Source organism: Crotalus tigris, unplaced genomic scaffold, assembly GCF_016545835.1.
Source record: "Crotalus tigris isolate CLP2741 ecotype Arizona unplaced genomic scaffold, ASM1654583v1 scf7180000018525.42219311030:4301911, whole genome shotgun sequence".
Taxonomy (NCBI): domain Eukaryota; kingdom Metazoa; phylum Chordata; class Lepidosauria; order Squamata; family Viperidae; genus Crotalus; species Crotalus tigris.
Window position 1 is genome coordinate 2,408,346 of NW_024097057.1, and position 19,931 is coordinate 2,428,276.

The following is a 19,931-nucleotide window of genomic DNA, read 5'->3' on the forward strand; positions in this document are numbered from 1 at the left end:
ACTGCCACTTCAAGATACCTGGAAGGCTTTCATAAATGGCCTGGCCCGCATCCTTTAATAAGCCACAAATGCCTTCTCAACTAAGCAATTTAAAATTCCTGAAGGAACTTCGTTTGTTTAGAATACGTGTTTGATGCAAAAAGAATCCTGGATTCAACTGGAAGACTTTTTGGCTAAAAAGTTCATGCCTAGAATTTTAGGCCACAAATGATATACTTGATGATACACTACAATTTTTCCTCCATTCTTGACTGTGGTTGTGCGGTTTCTGTTCGTGAGTTTAGCGTTCTTTCTTAAAAAATGTAATTTTTATTAAAGATTTTTAAACAAGTGAAAGATAAACATAAAATACAAAAAGTGAAATTGAGAAAGCTAGAAAGTACAGAAAATAAAAGATAATTTATAAAGAAACAGAAATGCTGTAACTTGTATTTTTACAGCACTTATAAGCTTAGTATTATTAGTATTATCCATCCCACTTTAAAATTGCATACGTAGTTCACTTCTTCCCATATCCTTCACTTTGCAAGCCCAAAAATAACTTTTGTCCATTTTGAGCAAAAAGTATAAAAAAAAATTCCAGCATTTTTTAAAGAATCCTACTGTCGTGTCCCTGATGAAACGAGTCAATTTTATATACTGTCTCTTATCCAGTATCTCTGCACTATTGATCCTTAGCTTGGCATTAATTTGTCTTCTTCCTGACAAGGTGCCCAAATATATTTCTTGGTACATTTATTTTTGGTATTGATATTGTATTCTTGTCCACTTCTGCAACCATGTCAGCTTCTTCTCATTCTATTTTTTTAAGGCTTCAGCAACTCTCAACTTACTATCTTTGCCAGATTGTTCTCTAAGTATCTCAACCCCAAGCAACGTTCTTTCTCTTTTAAATCCAGTAATGCCACATTATTTAAATCTTTTTACATCTCTTGGTTGAATGTTTCTGTGTCACTCATCTGTATTGCAGATTCTTCACATTTTTAAATTCATCTTTTCTTCATATTTGCAGATCTTTCTTCCATTCTCCTATCAAATATAATCAAATCTATTTGATTACAAATACTGACTACATTTTATGTTAGTTTATTTAACCTCCCACCTACCCACTTATCTACAATGCAGATTCTTCTTTTTTTTGCATTCAAAATTTTTATTAGTTTATACAAATGTAATATAAAATACAAAAATACAAAAGAAAATAAGGGGGAAATAAGGGAGGGAAAAGTGTAGGGTAGAAGGGAGAAAGAAAGAAAGAAAAAGAGTTGATTTCCAACTCCTTTTGGTGCATTATAGTAAGGTAATAGCATAAAACCTCAACTTTTTACTTTTATATAATAATATGAATTAACCATGTCTATAACAACAAACCTACTGTATTTAATCGGCAAAACCCAAAATCAAAGTTCCATTTTTTCCACCTCAAGCACAAAGTCCAAAATGGTTTCCAAACAGAAACAAAATTATGTTTTCTTTAATCAAGCCAGTCAATTTAGCCATCTCTGTTAACTCCATCGGCTTTTGCAGCTATTCGTCCATTGTGGGAATCAACGTGTCCTTCCGTTTTTAAGCATAAAGTAACCTTGCTGTGATTTGGTTGGAAAAGGATTTTGATGCAGGCCTTCTGAATTGAGCCTAACCACGGACTTTTTCAATGTTACTTTAGCTTTCTGGACTTGTTTAGGGTATAAATTACTCTGCAAAATACTTGGTTCCAAAGATGTTAAAAGGGCCCAGAAGAGGAGTTAGGAGCTACATGATACATCTTGGTCTTTCAGGATCTCTTAGCATATTATGCAGTGATAATTCTATAAGTTATTCCTAAATGACTACAGTGTGATTAAAGTCTTGCTTACAGCAAACCTCTACAGCAAAGCCAAATATTAATCAAACCAACAAGTGCTCTGCAGGGCAGTTCAGTACATTATGGAGGAACATACTGGCTGGTAGTGATATTGATGCAACCTCTTAAGGAATAGCAACACTTGGGCTTCATCATAACAAAATGAGGCTATGACTCATCATGAATATGCAATGTTGGAAGTGGGGAAACAGTGCAGACTTCTGCAAACATATTTACTGGTGCAATTTGTCTTTTAGAGGTTTTCCTTGTAAGTGGTTTCTGGGGGGGTGGGTTGTGGTGCTTGGCAGTCACTGTGAGACTTTATAACAATATTATTCTATGTCTGAAAACAGTATAACCAATCCAGAATGGCAAAGCAGTGCCAATGAAGAGATGAAACGCAACTGAAGAAAGGGAAGAATGCCAGCATCCTGTTCATTCACCCTTGCGTGATGCATATAAAAAACAGCTTGTAAGACCATCAGGGACCGCTGTGAATGGTTGCATGATGGAGGCCAAGAATTCAGGAGAGGCCTTTGCTACTCATACTGGAGATTGGGCTCTTAATGCCCCTTATTCATTTCAACACTGGCAGCAGTTCTTTGATAAGCAATAGATGCACACATGCACTTCCAATGGAGATCAACCTTGTGGCCCACCGCAAGGAGCGTAGACTGATTTTACAGTAGTTGAATCATATAAATTATTCTGAGAAGACTGAGGGGCTTCAGAATTGGCTTGCTAGAAATCCTAACACAGAGTCAAACAGCTTAAAAAGAGCAACTGTGAGAGGGACCTTGGAGTCCTAGTGGACGATCACTTGACCATGAGCCAGCAGTGTGCAGCAGCAGTAGCAGCCAGAAAAACTAATACACTCGTGGGTTGTATAAACAGAGGCATAGAATCAAGAACACGCAAAGTATTATTACCGCTTTATAAAACCCTAGTAAGACCACACCTGGAATACTACAGCCAATTTTGGTCACCATACTACAAAAAAGATGTTGAGACTTTGGAAAAAGTGCAAAGAAGAGCAACTAAGATGATCCAAGGCCTGGCGATTAAAATATACGAAGAATGGCTGCAGGACTTGGGTTTGGCTAGTCTAAAGAAAAGAAGAAATAGGGGAGACATGACAGCAGTGTTCCAATATTTGAGGGGCTGCCACAAAGAAGAGGGGGTCACGTTATTCTCCAAAGCACCAGAGGGCAGGACAAGAAACAACGGTTGGAAACTGACCAAAGAGAGAAGCAACCTGGAATTAAGGAGAAACTTCCTGACAGTGAGGGCAATTAACCAGTGGAACAGCTTGCCTCCAGAAATTCTGGATGCTCCATCACTGGAGATTTTTAAAAAGAGGCTAGACATTCACTTCTCTGAGATGGTATAGGTTCTCCTGCTTGAGCAGGGGGCTGGACTAGAAGACCTCCAAGGTCCCTTCCAGTTCTATTCTATTCTAAAGTATTCTTCTATTTCTAATATTTTAATGTCACTGCTGTGTTATAATTTTAATCCATTTTTGTCATTTTGTAGTCTGTTGTAATTTTATAACTTTTATTCCTACATCTATTCCACCCTGCAATCATAACAGTGACGTTAAGCATGTAACACGTTTTATTAATAAAGAAATTGATTTAAAAACAGCGGGGAGAAATTCCACTGGGATTCAAATGGGTAGGGATTCATCTCCCACTTCATCCTCAGCCAGCAGCATCACCCAAAAGGGCCAGAAGTAACTTCTGGGGCTGCTCCTTCTCTTCTTTGGGACTGGACATCAAGATAACAACAATGACCACGATCTTGGGGGCTCCCTTGGCTCCCCCCAGCCCAAAGCTTCGGCCAGAAACTAACTCCCCTTGCCCGGCACCTAAGGGAGATCTCACCCAAGAAGACCCTTCTCCTTTGGGCTTCCCTATCAAAGCTGCTGAGCGGTCCCCCCACTCCTAGGGGCGACCAGCCTTGGTGGGAGAACTCTTCCAAAGGAGATGCCAAAGGGCACAGGACCCTCGCTTGCTTTCTCCTGCGCCTGCTGATCATCCGGTCTAACTACCTTGGTTTCAAGACCTAATTTTACAACTTTTTAAAAAAAGGATAGAAGGGGAAAAAAACCCCTCAGTCAATCCCTACGAAAACCTTTGAGTATAAAGTGGAACACATTTTATTTTAAATACTCCGGGCAATTTTTACAATACATCTTTTTGGGGAAAAAAGTGCAGAGATCATATTTTAAAGTCCATCCTGCAGGCTCTATCATTTAATTATGAGCAGGACATAAATTATGCATTTATACATTGTTGCATTTTCTACAAAGTGGCATGCAAAACATTTCTCTCCCCCTTTTCTTTTCTTTTCTCCTTCTCTACGTACCGTAGTTTGATAGGGTTTTTTTCTTCCTAGGGGCATTGTAGAAGGAAGAAAGGACTGCAGGGTACGCGATGATGAAAAAAAATTAGCATTTGTCAGGCTAACACCATTATGAGATCAGCATGGTGCTAACATATACAAAATCTAAATCTATTTTTTCTCCTGCTTGAACTTGGGAGGGGCAAGGAGAAGAGAAAGGAAAGGAAGGCGGGGGGGTGGGATATCCTGAACAGTCCATGGGCTCACCATAAACCAGGTTTCCGTGCGGTTGGGCACTAGAGGGAGGGACACAAAAGCAGGGGGGGGGATTCCCCTGCCAGCAAAAGGCGGAAGAGAAACGCAGACTTACCTGGACCGAGTTCAGCCGGCAGTAGCCGTTCAAGGGGAAGCGGATGACGTGGGTGGGGTCCTGGTTCCAGCCGGCATTCACCGAGTTGCACATCACATCCCCCGTCTCTGGAAAGATCTCCTCAATGAGCGCCTTCTCCCCACTCAAGGCGATGCGCTCACCGAGATCTGGAGTCACCCTCACCACTAGGCAGTCGCAGGGCTGGAAATGCTTCTGCTGCTCTTTCTCCTGTTTCCAGCGCTCCAGTTCTTTGATCATCGGCTGCAGCTGGTAATACTTGGCTTCTTCATATAAAAGACTGAAGTCCTTGTGAAGGAAGGGAGAGGAAGAGGCTAGGAAAATCGATGCATCGTGCCCACCCCTGCAAACAGAGACTTTTTTTTTTTAAAAGGTTAATATTCCACCGAGGCCAAGCCTTTTGCTTGGGCAGCAGGGAGGAGTCAAAAAGTCAAGATGGCAGCCACAACCATGTGACCAAAGTTCTGCCCTGGAAGGCGCTTAACCCGTCCCGTCAGCCGCCTTGTCTCTTGTGATCCCTGGCTGGAGGCTCCCTCTGACCTGGCCAAGGTGCTGGGATTGCGCGTATGTGCCTGTGAACCAGATGGATTGCCTGCAGTAAACTGAAGCCACGTGGCACAAGAAGAGGAACAGAATCTTTGCCAGAATGATCTCATAGGACAGGGGTCCCCAACATTTCCACCTTGGTGGCCTGACCTAGCAGAGGGGGTGAGTGGCAGGTGCACAAGCACGCACAGCTCCTTTGGCCTGAGTGGCGGCTGTGGGCAGCCTCCACTTGCATGAATGGAGTTTTGTGCACGAGCAGAGGGCGCTCGCATTCGTGCGCAAAGCTACACTCACGCGAGTGGAGGGTGCTTGAGCAGAGAGTGCTTGTGCTCTCGTGCGAGGCTGCACAAAGCTCCATTTGCATGAATAGACCTTCAAGCGTGAGCACAAGCGCCTTTCGCTCAAGAGCTGTATACACACATGCACTTGCCCATCGCTCGCACAGCCCGGTTTCTTAGGGCGCTTGTCCGAATTGTCAGCTATTATAACAATTGCACCTCATTCTCTAAAAATGTAACTGTCATGGTTCTGACAGACAGAGACAAATAAAGCAGTACTCTAAGGCTTGCAAGTTCTCAAAGAACCTGTTAATTGATACCAAGTATCAGCATGTCAAAAGGGAAACCCAAGTCTGAACAGACACGTAACAATCCCCAATACAAAGTTAAGAAATCCCACCCCTAAAGCTACGCAAGCTACTACTTCCCCCAATACATCTTCTTGGCGGGCACGTTCAGAGTTGACAGTAGCCAGGAAAGAACTCCCTAGGCTAAAGGGCAGTCTCATTCACGGTCATCCATACTTACCTAAAAATCTTCACTTTGATATAATTCTGCTGTGATTTTCAAGGCTGTGTGCTTTTCCTTGCTCCTCGTCAGACAATTGCTTAATTTCCTGCTTTCCCTATACTTTTTTTGCACAGAAAGTTTCTGTCTTCCAACTATCCTGATTTTGGATATTTCTCCTTATGTGCTCCTATTGGTCTCCTTATTCCTGGACTGCAATTCCCTTGGAATCTCCCACCACTTTAAGCTGTAGGCCACAGAAGTCCAATCCCAGCCAAGGGGCCACCTCTTCCTTCCCGAACAGAAGCTGGACTGCGAATCATTCAATTTCAGAGCACCAGCACAGTCTGAATGTCTGATTTATGGAAAGACACCATCATGATATACCTACTGCATTGAAATGAGGGGCAACAGCAGCAGGTTAACACCGTCCCAAAGATCATGCGAGAGAGAGAACTTAATCCCAGAATGTATACATTCTATTTCTTTATTTCCATAGGCTCGTAGGCCTCTTCAAATCCAAGCAACATTAATCTCCCTCTTATTGTTGCAAGTACTAAGCTGAATAAGCTTTTAAGGAAAACATTCTTTCGCCCTCTTATAGAAATCTGGTAGGCAATCTGCAGAACTCTCCAACGTAGGATATTGTTTAAGCAAAGCATTGCAAAGATCTGGCAGCCAACCCTACAAGGACATGAATGGCACTTGAGAGCCACACCTGGAGAAGACAGGAAGTCTCATCTTAATATTTGCAAAGAATATTAAGATTGGGTTGCACCCTTGTTCTGCACTGCCTGCTCCAATTCTTTGCCCTGCAGATGTGTTGGGAGCAACTCCTGGACCTCCCAGCGAACAGGGCCAAGAGCAGCTCCAGACCCAAAAGGAGAGTGATGGACGGGGACTCGTGATCTGTTCTCATGGGCCAAATGGCCACAGGCCGGGGAGGGCAGGAGTGAATCTATTCCCAGCAGTGAAGCAAAGATTTACCAGAGGGCAACCTGAGAGTGCCTCCTCTAATTATAGGCTCTGTTTTAAGATAACTTGAAAACATGCCAATATATTTGGGTGGAGAACTATGCCCAATTATTTCTATTTGGGATTACTGGGCCCAACAGGAGAAATCTCAAGAGACTGCTAATATTATCTTGTGAGCTGGCTAGAAAATAAGAATGATTTCTTCATACACCTGACAGATGGGTGTTAAGGGTGAAATATTTTCTGACCATCTTCCCCTTTAACACATCTTCCAAAGACTGTCGCCTATGGAGGATGTGGAGAAGACTGTCAAAGGGATGGAGAGACAAACAGAACAAGAAAAAAAGCACTTCTCATCTATGCAGAGTTTTCTGAAAAGGATCCTTAACACAACCTATTCTTCTTCCCCCCTTCTTCTTCTACCCAAGAACTCCCTGCTTCTTCTAAATCTACGTATGTCTCCAAGGGCAGCTCTTCAGAGACCACATGCTCAATGTCTTGTACGCAGCCTGGAAAGCAAAGCTGGTTGCTCAGCATCATCCTTCGGTGTAATTTTATTGACTTGCTCAAGAGGAAGCCGTTTAGCCCAAACCAGCAAGGGAACACCCACAAAACACTCTGAAGGCAGAAGTAGAATCGCCTTCTCAGACTGGCTGCTGGCTACACCCGGAAGCTGCCGACAGAGCTGCCAATCTGATATTGCTTATCTGATAGAAGGAGGCTTTACTCCCATTTTATACAGGTGACTCAGGGCAGAAAATGGGGAATCCAAATGGAAAAGTGCTGACAATGTTTTTTCAAGGTGCTGGAAAACAAGACCAGCCCCTCTTGCGTTCATTGCCAAGGGGAAATGGCTAAAATACAAGCTCTGTCCAACTGGAGGAATCCCACAAGGCAAGACAGATGGTTACTCTCTAACAACAGTAATAACAATACCTTATTCAAGTCTTAAATGATCCAAACACTAACTCTAACAAGTCTCACTGTTACCATCTCCATCTCTTCCAAGCGGCTGCCCTCAGCTGGGCTTGGACTACGTCTCTTAGGTGAGCATAGCCAAAGCACATGAGGTTGGGGAAGGCTGGCTAAAAAAGGCCTAATTTCAGCCTTAGAGCTGCATGAGGGTGCAAGGCTGGAAACAGAAGCTTGAAGATCTGAGCAACCCTCATGACTCCAATGGGTACTCCACCTCTCACACAGTCTGCTCTTGAGGAAGCCTTCTCACAATTGCAAAGACAGTTTCCATGTGCCTGTGACTTCTAAAAAAAGCCATAACTGCTAACTCAAAGTCCTTCTGTTGCTTATTGCTACCGATATGTGCTGTAGAGTTAAGTGGAGGGTCTAGCCAAGGTAGAGAGTACTTTGAGCCTTGCCTTATTAGCAACTGGAACAGTAGTTAATATTCACTGTAAACACACCAGCCAGATGTGATAATAGAGAACTGCTAGCTAGGAACATAGCGGCATGATTGTCTTCACTGCTCACCGCTTGCTTAGTCTGAAAACAGACTCCACAGAGGCAGAACTCTGGAGAACACACCTCCAAAATCCACCCTGCTGGAACTGGTGGAAAAACTCCTGGAGTAAGAGGTGCAAGGATTGACACCTTCCTGTACATTTTGCATGGTTCTGTCTCATAGCAAAGATAAAAAATACCAGCACCTTTGTTTTATAGATAGCATTTTTTTTTTGTTTACTCCTTCCCATCCTCTGGATCAATTTCTGAATTCATCTAAAGCAAAACAGTCCCAGAAGCCAGCCTTGAGCTGTGCTTGGATAAGCTCACAAGAGACGTCCTTTCCAAAAACCTGAAGGAACAGTTTGGCCTATCTTGGTTCCCCATAGCTTTCTCTCTCCCCTATGCCCTCCCTCCGCCTGGGAAACTGGCAAGGCTAGTTTTTCTCGCCATGCACAAGTATACATAATCCGAACTGGACTGTGTTGTTTCTCTGTGTCATATAACATATATGGGTATATGGATAATTGTGTGTGTGTGTGTGTGTGTTTATTTTTGTCATATTTATATAGTGTATAGTGTATAAAAGGTGACCCTTTGAGAGCTGAATGCAATGAAATTTCATTTTAATGTATGCCAGTTAATGTACATTCAAAGTGACAATAAAATTATTCTCCTCTCCTCCCCTCTCCTCCCCTCCTACTCTACTCTATTGTATAGTTCATACATCCTTGGAAGTTATCTTCTCCCTTCCTGCTTGTTCCTTTCTCCAACCAGATAATTCAGATTTAGACAGATTTTACAGGCTGGTAACTTTGTGGAGAGAATTTGGGGCCTTTTTCTTTTAAATGCTGAAGACCTCATTGACTGCACATGCCGAGTTGCATGAAACGTTCAATTTTCCTCTGTAAGAACTTCCATACTCTGGCTACAACTGTGTTTTGAATGCTTGCATTCTTTTTTAGGTATCTCAAATCATAGTAGCAAAAGGACCATTAAAGTGGAGCAGATGTTGAGCACCTCCCAAGAGGGCTCCAACTGCTGGGAAGCCCAGAGGGGTCGGTCACTCAGGACCTGCTGCTCCATGCTAAGAAAGTGCAGCACCTGCTATTTTGACATGATGACGTGGCACCCCGCATTTCTGCAAATCTAGAAACACAACCGAAACCGCCTATTTCTCCTGACCATCCGAAACACATTACTGAAGACATTTATAGTTTCTGGCATCATTTGGCTCAGTGGTTCCTCATGAAAGATTTCTGTTTCCCAAGTGGAATAAAGGCTCATATCCGGGCATATGTTAATAATTTAATACGCTGTGCTGCAATAGAGTCTTTTAATTTATTTTATTTATGCTGCTTTACTTTTTGCTACTAATGGTTTGAATTCAGAATGTTTCAAATTTCAACATTCCTCTGCTTGAAACAGGAGGCTTCAACTATGCTGCAAGTGTTTCAGGTTCAAAAAGCTGTTTTGAATTCAGTTGAAACACATTTAATGGGGTTGAGACAACCTGTTATAAACTCTAAATGTCTGGGATCAGATACGTCTCTACGCCTCCACTAGAAATTATCACTATTTCGTATACAGCTGCCATTATACTGGAAATATCTGGATTGTGTTTTTTTAAAAGGCTTAAGTCATCCATGGGGATTTTGTTCTAAAGGATGGCTATGTATTTTTAAAGTAATAATGACAGAATAAAAATATATTGCAGCTACAGAGGCGATGCTTGACTTACGGCAGCAACTGTGGTGAGAATTTCTGTCACTAAGCGATGTGGTCGTAAAGTGTGACTGTATTGCTTAGCAATAGTAATCCCTGCCCTCCTGTTGCTATTGCAACAGCCCTGAGGTGGTGCAGCAGCCAGAAGGCAAGTCCTGCGGCGGACCCTGCGTCCCCACTGCCCGCAGTTCGATCTTGATGGGGCTCGCGGCTGATTCAGCCTGCTGCTTTTCCAATTCAACTGGAAGATGCCTAGTTAAGCAGGCTATCTTAGACGTGGATCCTTGCTGGAGAAGGCTTCAAGACCTGCACGCTCCTTATTCCGACGTGGGTGTTTTACTCCCATCCCTATTCCAATAACGGCAGCAGAGCACAAGGTGAAGGGAAACACACACATTTGACAGCATCAAAGGAGCTGGGCTGGCCAGGAATGGTTCAACAGGGCCTGCAAGGAAGCAAAGCAGACCTGCGCTTGGCAAAGGTGCGCTTCCTGAACTGCAGGAGCACGTAGCTGGAACCTGACCCTGGCACGGTGCTCCCCAGATTGCCCAGGCCTTCTGTTGGTAGATTTGCTGCTGCAACCCATTCAAGGCCTGACGATTCTAATGCCCAACGCCGTCCTAAGCTCATGCGGAAGTGCCCCTTTCAAAGTAGATGTCCAGAAAGCTCACCACGTTCACAGAATGCACCAAACCAAACTACATGTCACCTGAAGTCAGAGGGAGAGCAGTACAAGCTGGTTCCCAGTCAAGGGCATCTGTAGTACAGAACAAAACTAATCAAACTAGGGGCTGTGTGGTTGTGGGCACCATCTTGACTTTTTGAGCTCAGTTGACCCAGAGCTAGTTCCCAGCCCTGAAAATCAGAGAGTTCACTACTCCTACAAAAGTGGGCACCCCATCATAACCTTTGAATGTGAAACATGATATTCAATATATACGTAATTACCTGGAATTCAGTTTAATTCTATTTTAATCTAGTTTTTATCCTGGCTCCATCTCTTTTCTGGAAAAGAGTCTGTGGCACATCTCTCAAATATAAAATGCATCCCACAGTCTGGAAAACACTTGAGTTCCCTGGTATAGCATGTTGTGTGAACCCAGACAACTGTGGTGGTTAATTGAACAAACCGTGGTTAAGCAAGCAATAACTAAGCATGGTGTCAGCCTCTGACGGGAGTTTGAGAATGGGAGAATGAAAGGCAAGGAGCCTTGCAAACTCTTTTCGCACCCCCTGCGGGGATCTGTTCAGCCAGAGAGGATGATGCTCTAAAAGAAACGTCAATTAATTAATAAGAAAAAAAAAACAGATTACAGGTTTCTTGCCTGTCTTACCTTAAAATCCTCCGGGAGCAGCAGCTTTGAAGTTCTTAAGAAACTCAAGATGTATCTGAATATTTCACCATCTCGATCAATGAAATAGTGTTGTTTTAAACTGTCCAAGACAATCGGCTCTGTGCCATTAAAGAGGCGGCTTATTCTGGGGAGAAAAGGGAAAGAGTTGGCCGAAGGAAGAGCAGCCCAGGGGAGGCAGAAATGCAGCCCATCCTTTCTAAGGTCCCAGAGCTGGCTTTCCTTGAAGCCATGCAGACTCATTTCCAGGGCAGGAGGCTGCAGAAATTAAGTCTCTCCTGCAGACTAAACCCCAGGCGTCCCAAAGAGTCAAGTCACACTGGCATGAACACCACCAAGAACCGCGAACTGATGACAGTCACAGGACTGGCTGACTGGGGAAGAGAAGAAGCCCAGATGACTCTAGAAAGCAAGCCAGGCAGTCCCTCCCAGAGACCCGCAAAAGAGGACACGCCCAGAGGGCTCTGATTCAGGAGGACCCAACCACTGCTTGGACCACACAACATCCCGAGTCCTCAGCAGAAACACAGGCCGGGCAGGGGCCCAGGGGAAGGCGGGAAAGATGTCCCCTGCTCCTCACAGGCAGCCATGGGAACAGCCAAGCCAGTCCTGCGGGGAGAAAGGGGGCAGAAGGGGAATCCTCCCTAACCGGCTTCTGTTCTCGGCTCAGGAACCGTGGTTTATGAAACTGAAGGCATGGCATCCAAACCAGGCATTTTTTTGTGATCGCTTCCTTCTCTTTTAACATTTTCCAGCCACGTCTCATCTTTTGGGAAGGGGGAAACTGTGTGGTGCAATCTCTGGTGGGGCCCAGTTTCCCGTCTGGGGGCTCACAAACGCAGCTACTTAAAAAGCAAAGCCCCACATGGCTCCTTGTCCCAAAAGCCACACATTTCTGGCTGCAAAATATCTCCACTCTTTCGAAGTCTCCTATGGCTGACTTCCCTTCCTGGCAGAGAGCGCCTCTTCCCACTCCTTCCCCTGCTTGTTTCTCCGCATCTCTCCGGAAGCAGCAGCCAGGGCCCCCCAGGCATCTGGGGGCAGGTTTTGACTCAACGCGGGTAGTTTAGGGACAGGCTGCTGCCTCTCTCCTCCCCGGATGGCCCAGATCGAAGCCTCCTTTTGATGTTGCCTTGTCTTCCCACTTCATGTATAATTTCCTTTCCACTATCGGTCCTTAATCTGGAGTTTCCAGTTCTTTCTAATTTAGTAATCATCTGCAGATTTCATTAATATACCTTCCTTCTTACTCTCCTCTGGGTTAATTATAGAGATATTTAATATTGCAGAACACCCCGCTCCCCGCTCTGCTCCCCACTCAGTGGCCATCGCTCCCTCCTACTCCTGGCTTCAGCCCATCGGCCACCAAATTGCTGGGGTTGGAGTTATTTCAGGAATCATCTTAGTCAGCCTCCGTGTGCTGGTTACCTTGCCCCATAGCCACTAATTATGCCGTGGGTTCCCAAAAATGCAGGAAGGTTTGGGTGGCAGTCGGTTGCCTGCCACAGCAGCTTGGCCAAACCTTGCCCGGATCCAAATTCTTGAGCCATCCTGTGCTTTGCAAGGGCTGGCTCATGTCAATGGGGGCCACGCCCACTTCTTTGAACACCCTGGGAATCCTGGTAATGTTGGGTTGCCAACACACATCCACAGGTTTTAGAGGTGCCGGTGATACCATCAATGCTGAAGGTGTTACCGGTGAGAACCAGGGAACTTTCCTGCAGCAACCGAGCCGGTTATGTGCAGTAATGAGGACCTTGTCGGGTTTTGAGAGCTTTCAGATGATCTAGAGATCAGAGAGGAAAGCTTTGTGCCAGAGGTGGTTGCAAGAGTGTTCTTGTCTGCCCCCCCCCCATCTGTCCCCAGCATTGCTCAAGAGTAAACTAAGAGTTTTGGAACAGCTCCTTGGCTCTGTTATTCCGGATCAGTATTATCAGAACAACAATATTTACAGTACAATTATCTAGATAGCATTCAGAACAGTTCCCTACAAAATAAATTTAATGATCTCCACCAGCAATAGGGCATGTCTAAAACCTCTTCTCTTCTTGCTTGCTTACATTTGCCTGTTTATTTATTTATTTATTTAGACAAGCAGAAGAGCCTCCTTCCGTTTGAACTCAAGGCCAGTCTGAAAGCCCCTGAAGACTTCTTTGTTCCTAAATCACATGTTTAACGAGGCAGAAAGAAATGAGCATTACTTTATCGTATTTAATTTTGCTGGTTTTAAATATGGATGAATCCAATACCACTTTTATCCTGACCTCACACACTATTCTCTGGAATGGGGTCCTCCACATGTTGTAAGATCAGTGCAGCTGTCCATGTGGAAAAGGCCAACACCCCCCCCCCCAAAGACTCGGAACCTCCAAGGTTAGAAAAGTGCTTTGTGCATGGAAGGGTGACGTCCTCTCAGCTTTAAGCCCATAAATGCAACTGGACTGGATCTGCTTTCAGCCCCTCTCGATTCAAAGCAGAATTAATCTGCGGGAGGATAAAGCGATAAGGCTTGTCCTTAATTTTATATGGAATTAATTTAGCAATGCAACAACACTACCAAGAACACGGGTAGTGCTAATGAATGTCGTCTGCTGGTGCTGGCAGGAAGTTTTTCCTTTCATGCCAAGGGCTGGTGGTCTCCACCTCTTTCTCTTCCGGGCTCCCATTTGCTACTTTTTTACAGAAGTTTCCCTCAGACTGACTTTTTGGCTTTCTCTTTGCTGGAGTTGCGTCTCTGTTTAAATCCCCCCCCCAGCCTTTTCAAGTTCCCATCTGGTCAAGAAATGGTCAGAGCCAGCCACCCAAAGTGAAAAATGTTGCCCCCTGCAAGGACCCTTGGCTGACAATTTTTAAACAGAGATCCAGCATGAGTTCCACTTACTTCTGATCTTATTTCCTTTCAAGCATGCTTGCTGCAAGGCAGAAAAACTGAGTAAAACCAAATTATTATTTATGTAGCTCAGGAAGCTGATTTTTTAGCTGCTGTAATGATTAAAATTGCAACCAAAAGGGGAGGGGGACTCATTATAGAAGAACATTCCATTTAAACCACAGAGAAGCTCAGGGACTGGCAGGGAACACTCGGCAATACTGGAAATTCAATTCAGACTCAAAAAAGGCGACTCTTAAAAGAGGTGGACCCACCACTGAAGAGGTCCTGCCTTGGAGATCAGCTTCTTTGACCCTTTTTATTCTGCGTAGACAATATTGTAGCATAATATGAGAAAATAGGTGGAAATGCCTGTCCTCGTTACATAGAATGGAAGGGACGTTAGAGGTCATCTAGCCCAACCCCCCCTGCTCAAGACAGGAGCCTTACACCGTCCCAGTCAAAAGGACAATAGCCTCCTTGACCAGCTCCAAGAAAACCCAAAACTTGTCCAAGGGAAATTCAAAAGGAATTCTCAAGGGGTCTGAAAGTAGAATACAAAGCCAGAAGACTTTATTCTGGGAGAAGAAAAACTTTGAAAAAAGTTTGAGGGAGGGGGAGATCACCAGAGACAAGGTAGGCGTTTTCCAAATTTTTGACACACTGAGCCCCAAAGGTTTGCCATCACTGCTCCAGGCCTGGGGTGTGTGTGTGTGTGTGTGTGTGTGTGTGAACATTTTTTGTGTATGTGTGAGGGAGGGAGGGGGAGAAAGAGGGGATAGATGCAGGGCTTTATAATCATACACATTATGGAAGACATCAATTTGAGAAGCTCCTTCCATTTCCCAGGCTGACTTTTTCTATTATAAGTTTTTTGGGGCAGGCTCTTGTGCCCATAAATTTGGAAAAAACATCATGTGCCATGGTGCTGTGAACAAACACATGAATTTAAATGTATATTTAAATATACGCAGAAACGAAATTCCTTTTGTTTCTGAAAACACACCAGTCTACTCATATCCACAAGTTCCTGCAGTTTTCCTCCTTTGCAAAAAAACGCCCTTCCCCATTTCTGCTCCCGCCTCCAGTAAACACTCCCCAGCCAGGCCCCAATTTGCCCTTCGGGAAGATGCTCGGCTGCCTTTAAACAGCCTTGGCTAATCTTCCCACATCGGCTGCCTAGAGCTCCCCTCCAACGCCCTCCTGGCATGGCTTATCCGGGCAGGAGAGGCGGCTGAACGTGTTTGAATGGCAACTCCCAGGCCCTTCTAGACTCAGCCGTCTCCTCCAACCCTCTCTCCAAACAAAGCCGAAGGTCTCAACAGCTCTGCCCCAGAGCAGGAAAAGAAATTGCACATGCATTTAAAAATAAAGAAGAGGAGAAAGAAAGGAGGCAAACTGCAGCTGACAATAAAGGGAAGGGCGCGGCTGGGGGGTCCCTTGGTGGCTATGCTGTCTCTTCTTGGGCAGCAGGAGGGAGAGGTCCAGCTGGAGAGAGCAGGGCAGAGCAGGGCGCAGGAGCCATTCTGATTTCCCAAGGCCTACAGGGAGACGGCATCCTTTTTTCCTTACAAATAGCAAAGGCAGCATGTTTTATTCTCATTAAAAAGGTCTTTCTCTGCTGGACTGAGGTTTTTTTTAAAAAATATGCTGGGATATTGAACTTTTTACCAAAACAACTGGGCCCTTGGTAAAATTATAATGAAATATTTTAAAAAAACAGGAGCATCAACGATTAGTAAGCAAGCCAGAATATCAACTCTCAGCCCAACAGAATGGCCTGTGGGAAATCTTCAATTAATTGAAAAACTCCCTCTGCCATTGCCTTGTGTGTCTTCCAGGGCAGGGCTACCAACAGCACAGGAGCTACTGTATCCCCTTGACGAGCCTGGGGAATGTCCCCAAAATAGCCCCTCTTCCAAATGGCAGCAACTTCCTTACTCCCTACATACGCGCGCGCGTGTGTGTGTGTGTGTGTGTGTGTGTGTGTGTGTGTGTGTGTGAGAGAGAGAGAGAGAGAGAGAGAGAGAGAGAGAGAGAGAGAGAGTTGTAGGGCTGACTCCATCAGGAGAGCTCTGAACTACAATGTAAATTTCTTGATAAATTTGTAATAAAGATGCTTTGAAGTGCCCCGAGCCAAACTCAATTAATTTATTGGCTGGGCTCAGATTGTGGACTGCTATAATACCTGAATGGCTTCTTTGTTTAGACTTAACATGAAGTCAGAGTGACAAAACATGGCTTAGTCTGCTTTTTGCCCCCTCTACCAAGCATCCGTCCAAGGAGAGTGGCGTCCCATCCTTTTTCAGAGCAGATGGAGGGGAGCACCTTTGTGCTTCCAGTCTTAGATGTGGTTTCCCCAGGCAGATACCTGGGGAAGCTGTTATACTTTGCATAGATTAAGGACTGAGCCCATTTTAGGGCTTTCTGTGACTACATCACTGCAGATATTCCTCTCTTTCACAACCTCTCACTCACTCCCACAGAAACTCACTCTAGAAAAGAATTAGGTGGTTTGGGTTCAAAGTATTATGAGACCCAGCATCTTCCTGAGTCTCTCAAATCAAGACAGTGGCCAGAGTTATCAGTCTAGCGTTTTAGGTCCAGAATAGAATAGAATAGAATAGAATAGAATAGAATAGAATAGAATAGAATAGAATCTGGACGGGATCTTGGAGGTCTTCTAGTCCAGCCCCTTGCTCGTGCAGGAGAACCTATACCATCTCAGACAAGTGACTGTCTAGTCTCTTCTTAAAAATCTCCAGTGATGGAGTGCTCACGATTTCTGGAGGCAAGCTTGCTCTGCCGTGAGAATTAAGGTGAATTACACTATAATATAGGTTACTGTGGATACCTTTCTTCAGCTTAACATTTAGGGGAGTGCAACCATTGTGCTAAATCAATTCGTCAAAGCTCCTCAAAGTCCCAGGCATCACATTTTTTCTAGCAGTTCAGGACTTGAACTGCTTCCCTTTCTCCCTGATGTGACTAGTTAGTTTTCTGGGGGCAATTCCCTTCCCTGGCATAGCAGAATCTAAATCTCCCTTGGAAAGAGAGCTCTTTAAACATTATTTTCAGGAAATCACACAACTAACATTTAATTTTTCAGCTGATTTTATGCTCTTTAATGTATTTTAATGGCTCACAAAGGTATTTTCCCTGTCCCAAGTCAAATGGTCACAATATAATGGTTCATTTATGAGAAAGAACCCTTTTTTAAGATTCTGATTTGTTGGGGGCCCAGGGTAAAACTTTGGCAAGCCTGAGAGACCACTTCCTCTTGCCCCCATCCCCATCCTGCGGGAAGGCTGTTGTATCCCCAGAAACCCGAGAAGACAGAGCGAAGCTGACAAGTTCTCTGAGCTCTTCCCCATCCCCTGTGCGGTGTCTGTCATTTCCGCTTTGCTCAGATATGGCATTCGAGAGGCCGAGGTGGGAAACGTGGCACACTGCCGAGCTGGAGAGAGACATTCCCCAGGAGGCAGCAGCGAGGCTGGTGGGAGGGGGCGCCCCAGTCTCACGAGCCGGAGCCTTTGAAGTTCTTGCAAACCCAACCCCGGGAAATCAAGATCAAGTTACCAGAAAAAGAAATCAAAAGGCCCTCCTTCAGAGGTACATGACCTCAGAGCTATAAGACCACCCTCTCAAACTTGATGTGCACGATTGACAAGGAATGGAGCTCTCAGGGACTCCAACCAACCCTCGACAGATGCTTGGCTGTTCGGACCAAAGGGGTTGAGAGGTATTCCTAAAATGTAAGCGCCCTGAAATCGCTCATACAATTGCTAAATCCCAACCCAAGTCCCAAGGCTTCGCTATTGTCACAGCCAACAACGGAACCATTAATGAATGAGACATGATTGTATTCTCAATTCATAGGTGGTTATTTTTTATTTCTACACTTCACTTGTCTTTGGATCTAATCAAATGTTGTTTCTTCAAACCTTCCCAAACCAAGGTGTGTTCCAGAACACACTGGCTTAGGGCAGATATAAATCAGAAATAAACGAGTAACAATGCTCACTGTAGCTTTACTTAGTTAATAAGTATTAGTTAAGGAGAAATTAAATCTAGTCTAGTTTAGAACCCTGGGTCTACCCTCAGCACATACTCCCAAGCCAGTGACCCTAAACCAGACTGGATTTGGGGATGTTGGACTCTTGGCTAATATGGGATTCTTCGTCCTTTTTTCTCTGCCACTCACCAGAGAGATTCAAGAGAAGAATAAGAACGGCCTCCTTATCTATCCTTAGCAAGTCTCCCTTCAGCAGAATAACACTTTGCTCTTTTAATGCTCCCCCCTCCCACCTCCTGGGAGGCAAGAAACAGGACGGGCCATTTTGCAGCCTCTAAGTATGCAAAATGAATTAATAGGAGAAGGGGCCATCTTGTGCCCTTGGGCTTAAACAAACAGGATATGGGCGATGTTAAGACAGGATATAAGAGCGGGATAGGGGGGAGTAAGCAGAACTTGGCATTTCTGTTTGCTGAATAACATGTGAATTTGTTGAGGGCTGCTCTTGTGTAAGCACCACACAACTTTTGAAAGAGAAATCTACCCTGATCTGCAGTGCTGTGTGGCCAAGAGGTTTTGTTGATCAGTGTAGGAGGGAGTCTCTTCTCAATCAAAGGGCCGAGAAGATTTACTTGCTGAAATTTCCTGGACTTGTGCCGTTTCTGAAATGCATTTCCAAACCTTTTTGTCTCCCTGGCTTTTGCATGCTGTCATTTACAGACTATATGTGCTGTTAGTTTAGATGGCAGCATTAGTATGATTGTGATATCCATATTTTATGTCTATTGTTCCATAATGTCGTAATTATAATTTATTATGTCTTATGGAGGTTTTTAAGATTGAACAGACATTTGCCCAATGGCATACAGGGTCTCCTGCCTGAGCAGGGGGTTGAAATAGAAGACCTCCAAAGCCCCTTTCAACTCTGTTGCTCTCTCTTTATTCTGTATCCTGACATGCTTATGCTTTTTTGTTTAAAAATATTTTAAGAGCAAGATAGCAAGACACAACAAGCCGGCACAAACTAATGTCTGTGGCATTCCAAATCCCCCTCCCAAAAAACTAAGCTTACAAACAGCAGTGTTTGTTTAGGACCACAACTGAAAACACAATTGTTACAGGAAACAGATTCATGGCTTAAGGTGTCACTGAGTCTCATGTCCGTTCATACTCACTCACTCACTCACTCACTCTGTCTGTCTGTCTATCTATCTATCTATCTATCTATCTATCTATCTATCTATCTATCTATCTATCTATCTATCTATCTATCTATCTATCCCATCATTTGTACAGGATCTTCCCATTTCTCCCTACAACAACCCTGTAAGGTAGCCCCTCCAGGGAGCTTCTTGTGGGGGGTGGGACATGAACCTAGGTCTTCTTGCTCCCAGCCCACACTGGCTTTGGGGCTGAGAGGGAAGGGCTGGCTCAAAGTCTCCCAAAGGTATCTCTCAAGGTGAAGAACTCAACGTAAGTAAGAATAGGAAATTTCATGCTGTGGACCAGAGTGCCCCTCTCCCAAGCATACCCTTTTTAATGTCCCCACTTTACAATCAGCATGGTAGGGAGCAAGGTGGGGACCGACCCTGGCTCCACAAAGGCCATTTTTCTCCCATTTCACTCCATTAGTTT

General features: G+C 44.5%; 1 protein-coding gene across 10 annotated transcripts in view; it reads right to left on the reverse strand.

Annotated features, from left to right (window-relative positions):
- KCTD15 (potassium channel tetramerization domain containing 15) overlaps nt 1-19,931 on the reverse strand; it is a 46,488-nt gene that overhangs the window by 15,820 nt on the left and 10,737 nt on the right. For all 10 annotated transcript variants that reach the window (XM_039353700.1, XM_039353699.1, XM_039353690.1 and 7 more), the window contains 2 exons: nt 11,395-11,539; nt 4,557-4,862 (listed from right to left, as the gene is read on the reverse strand). In XM_039353700.1, the coding sequence (XP_039209634.1) occupies nt 4,557-4,862; nt 11,395-11,539 (451 nt within the window). The remainder of the gene's footprint in view (nt 1-4,556; nt 4,863-11,394; nt 11,540-19,931) is intronic.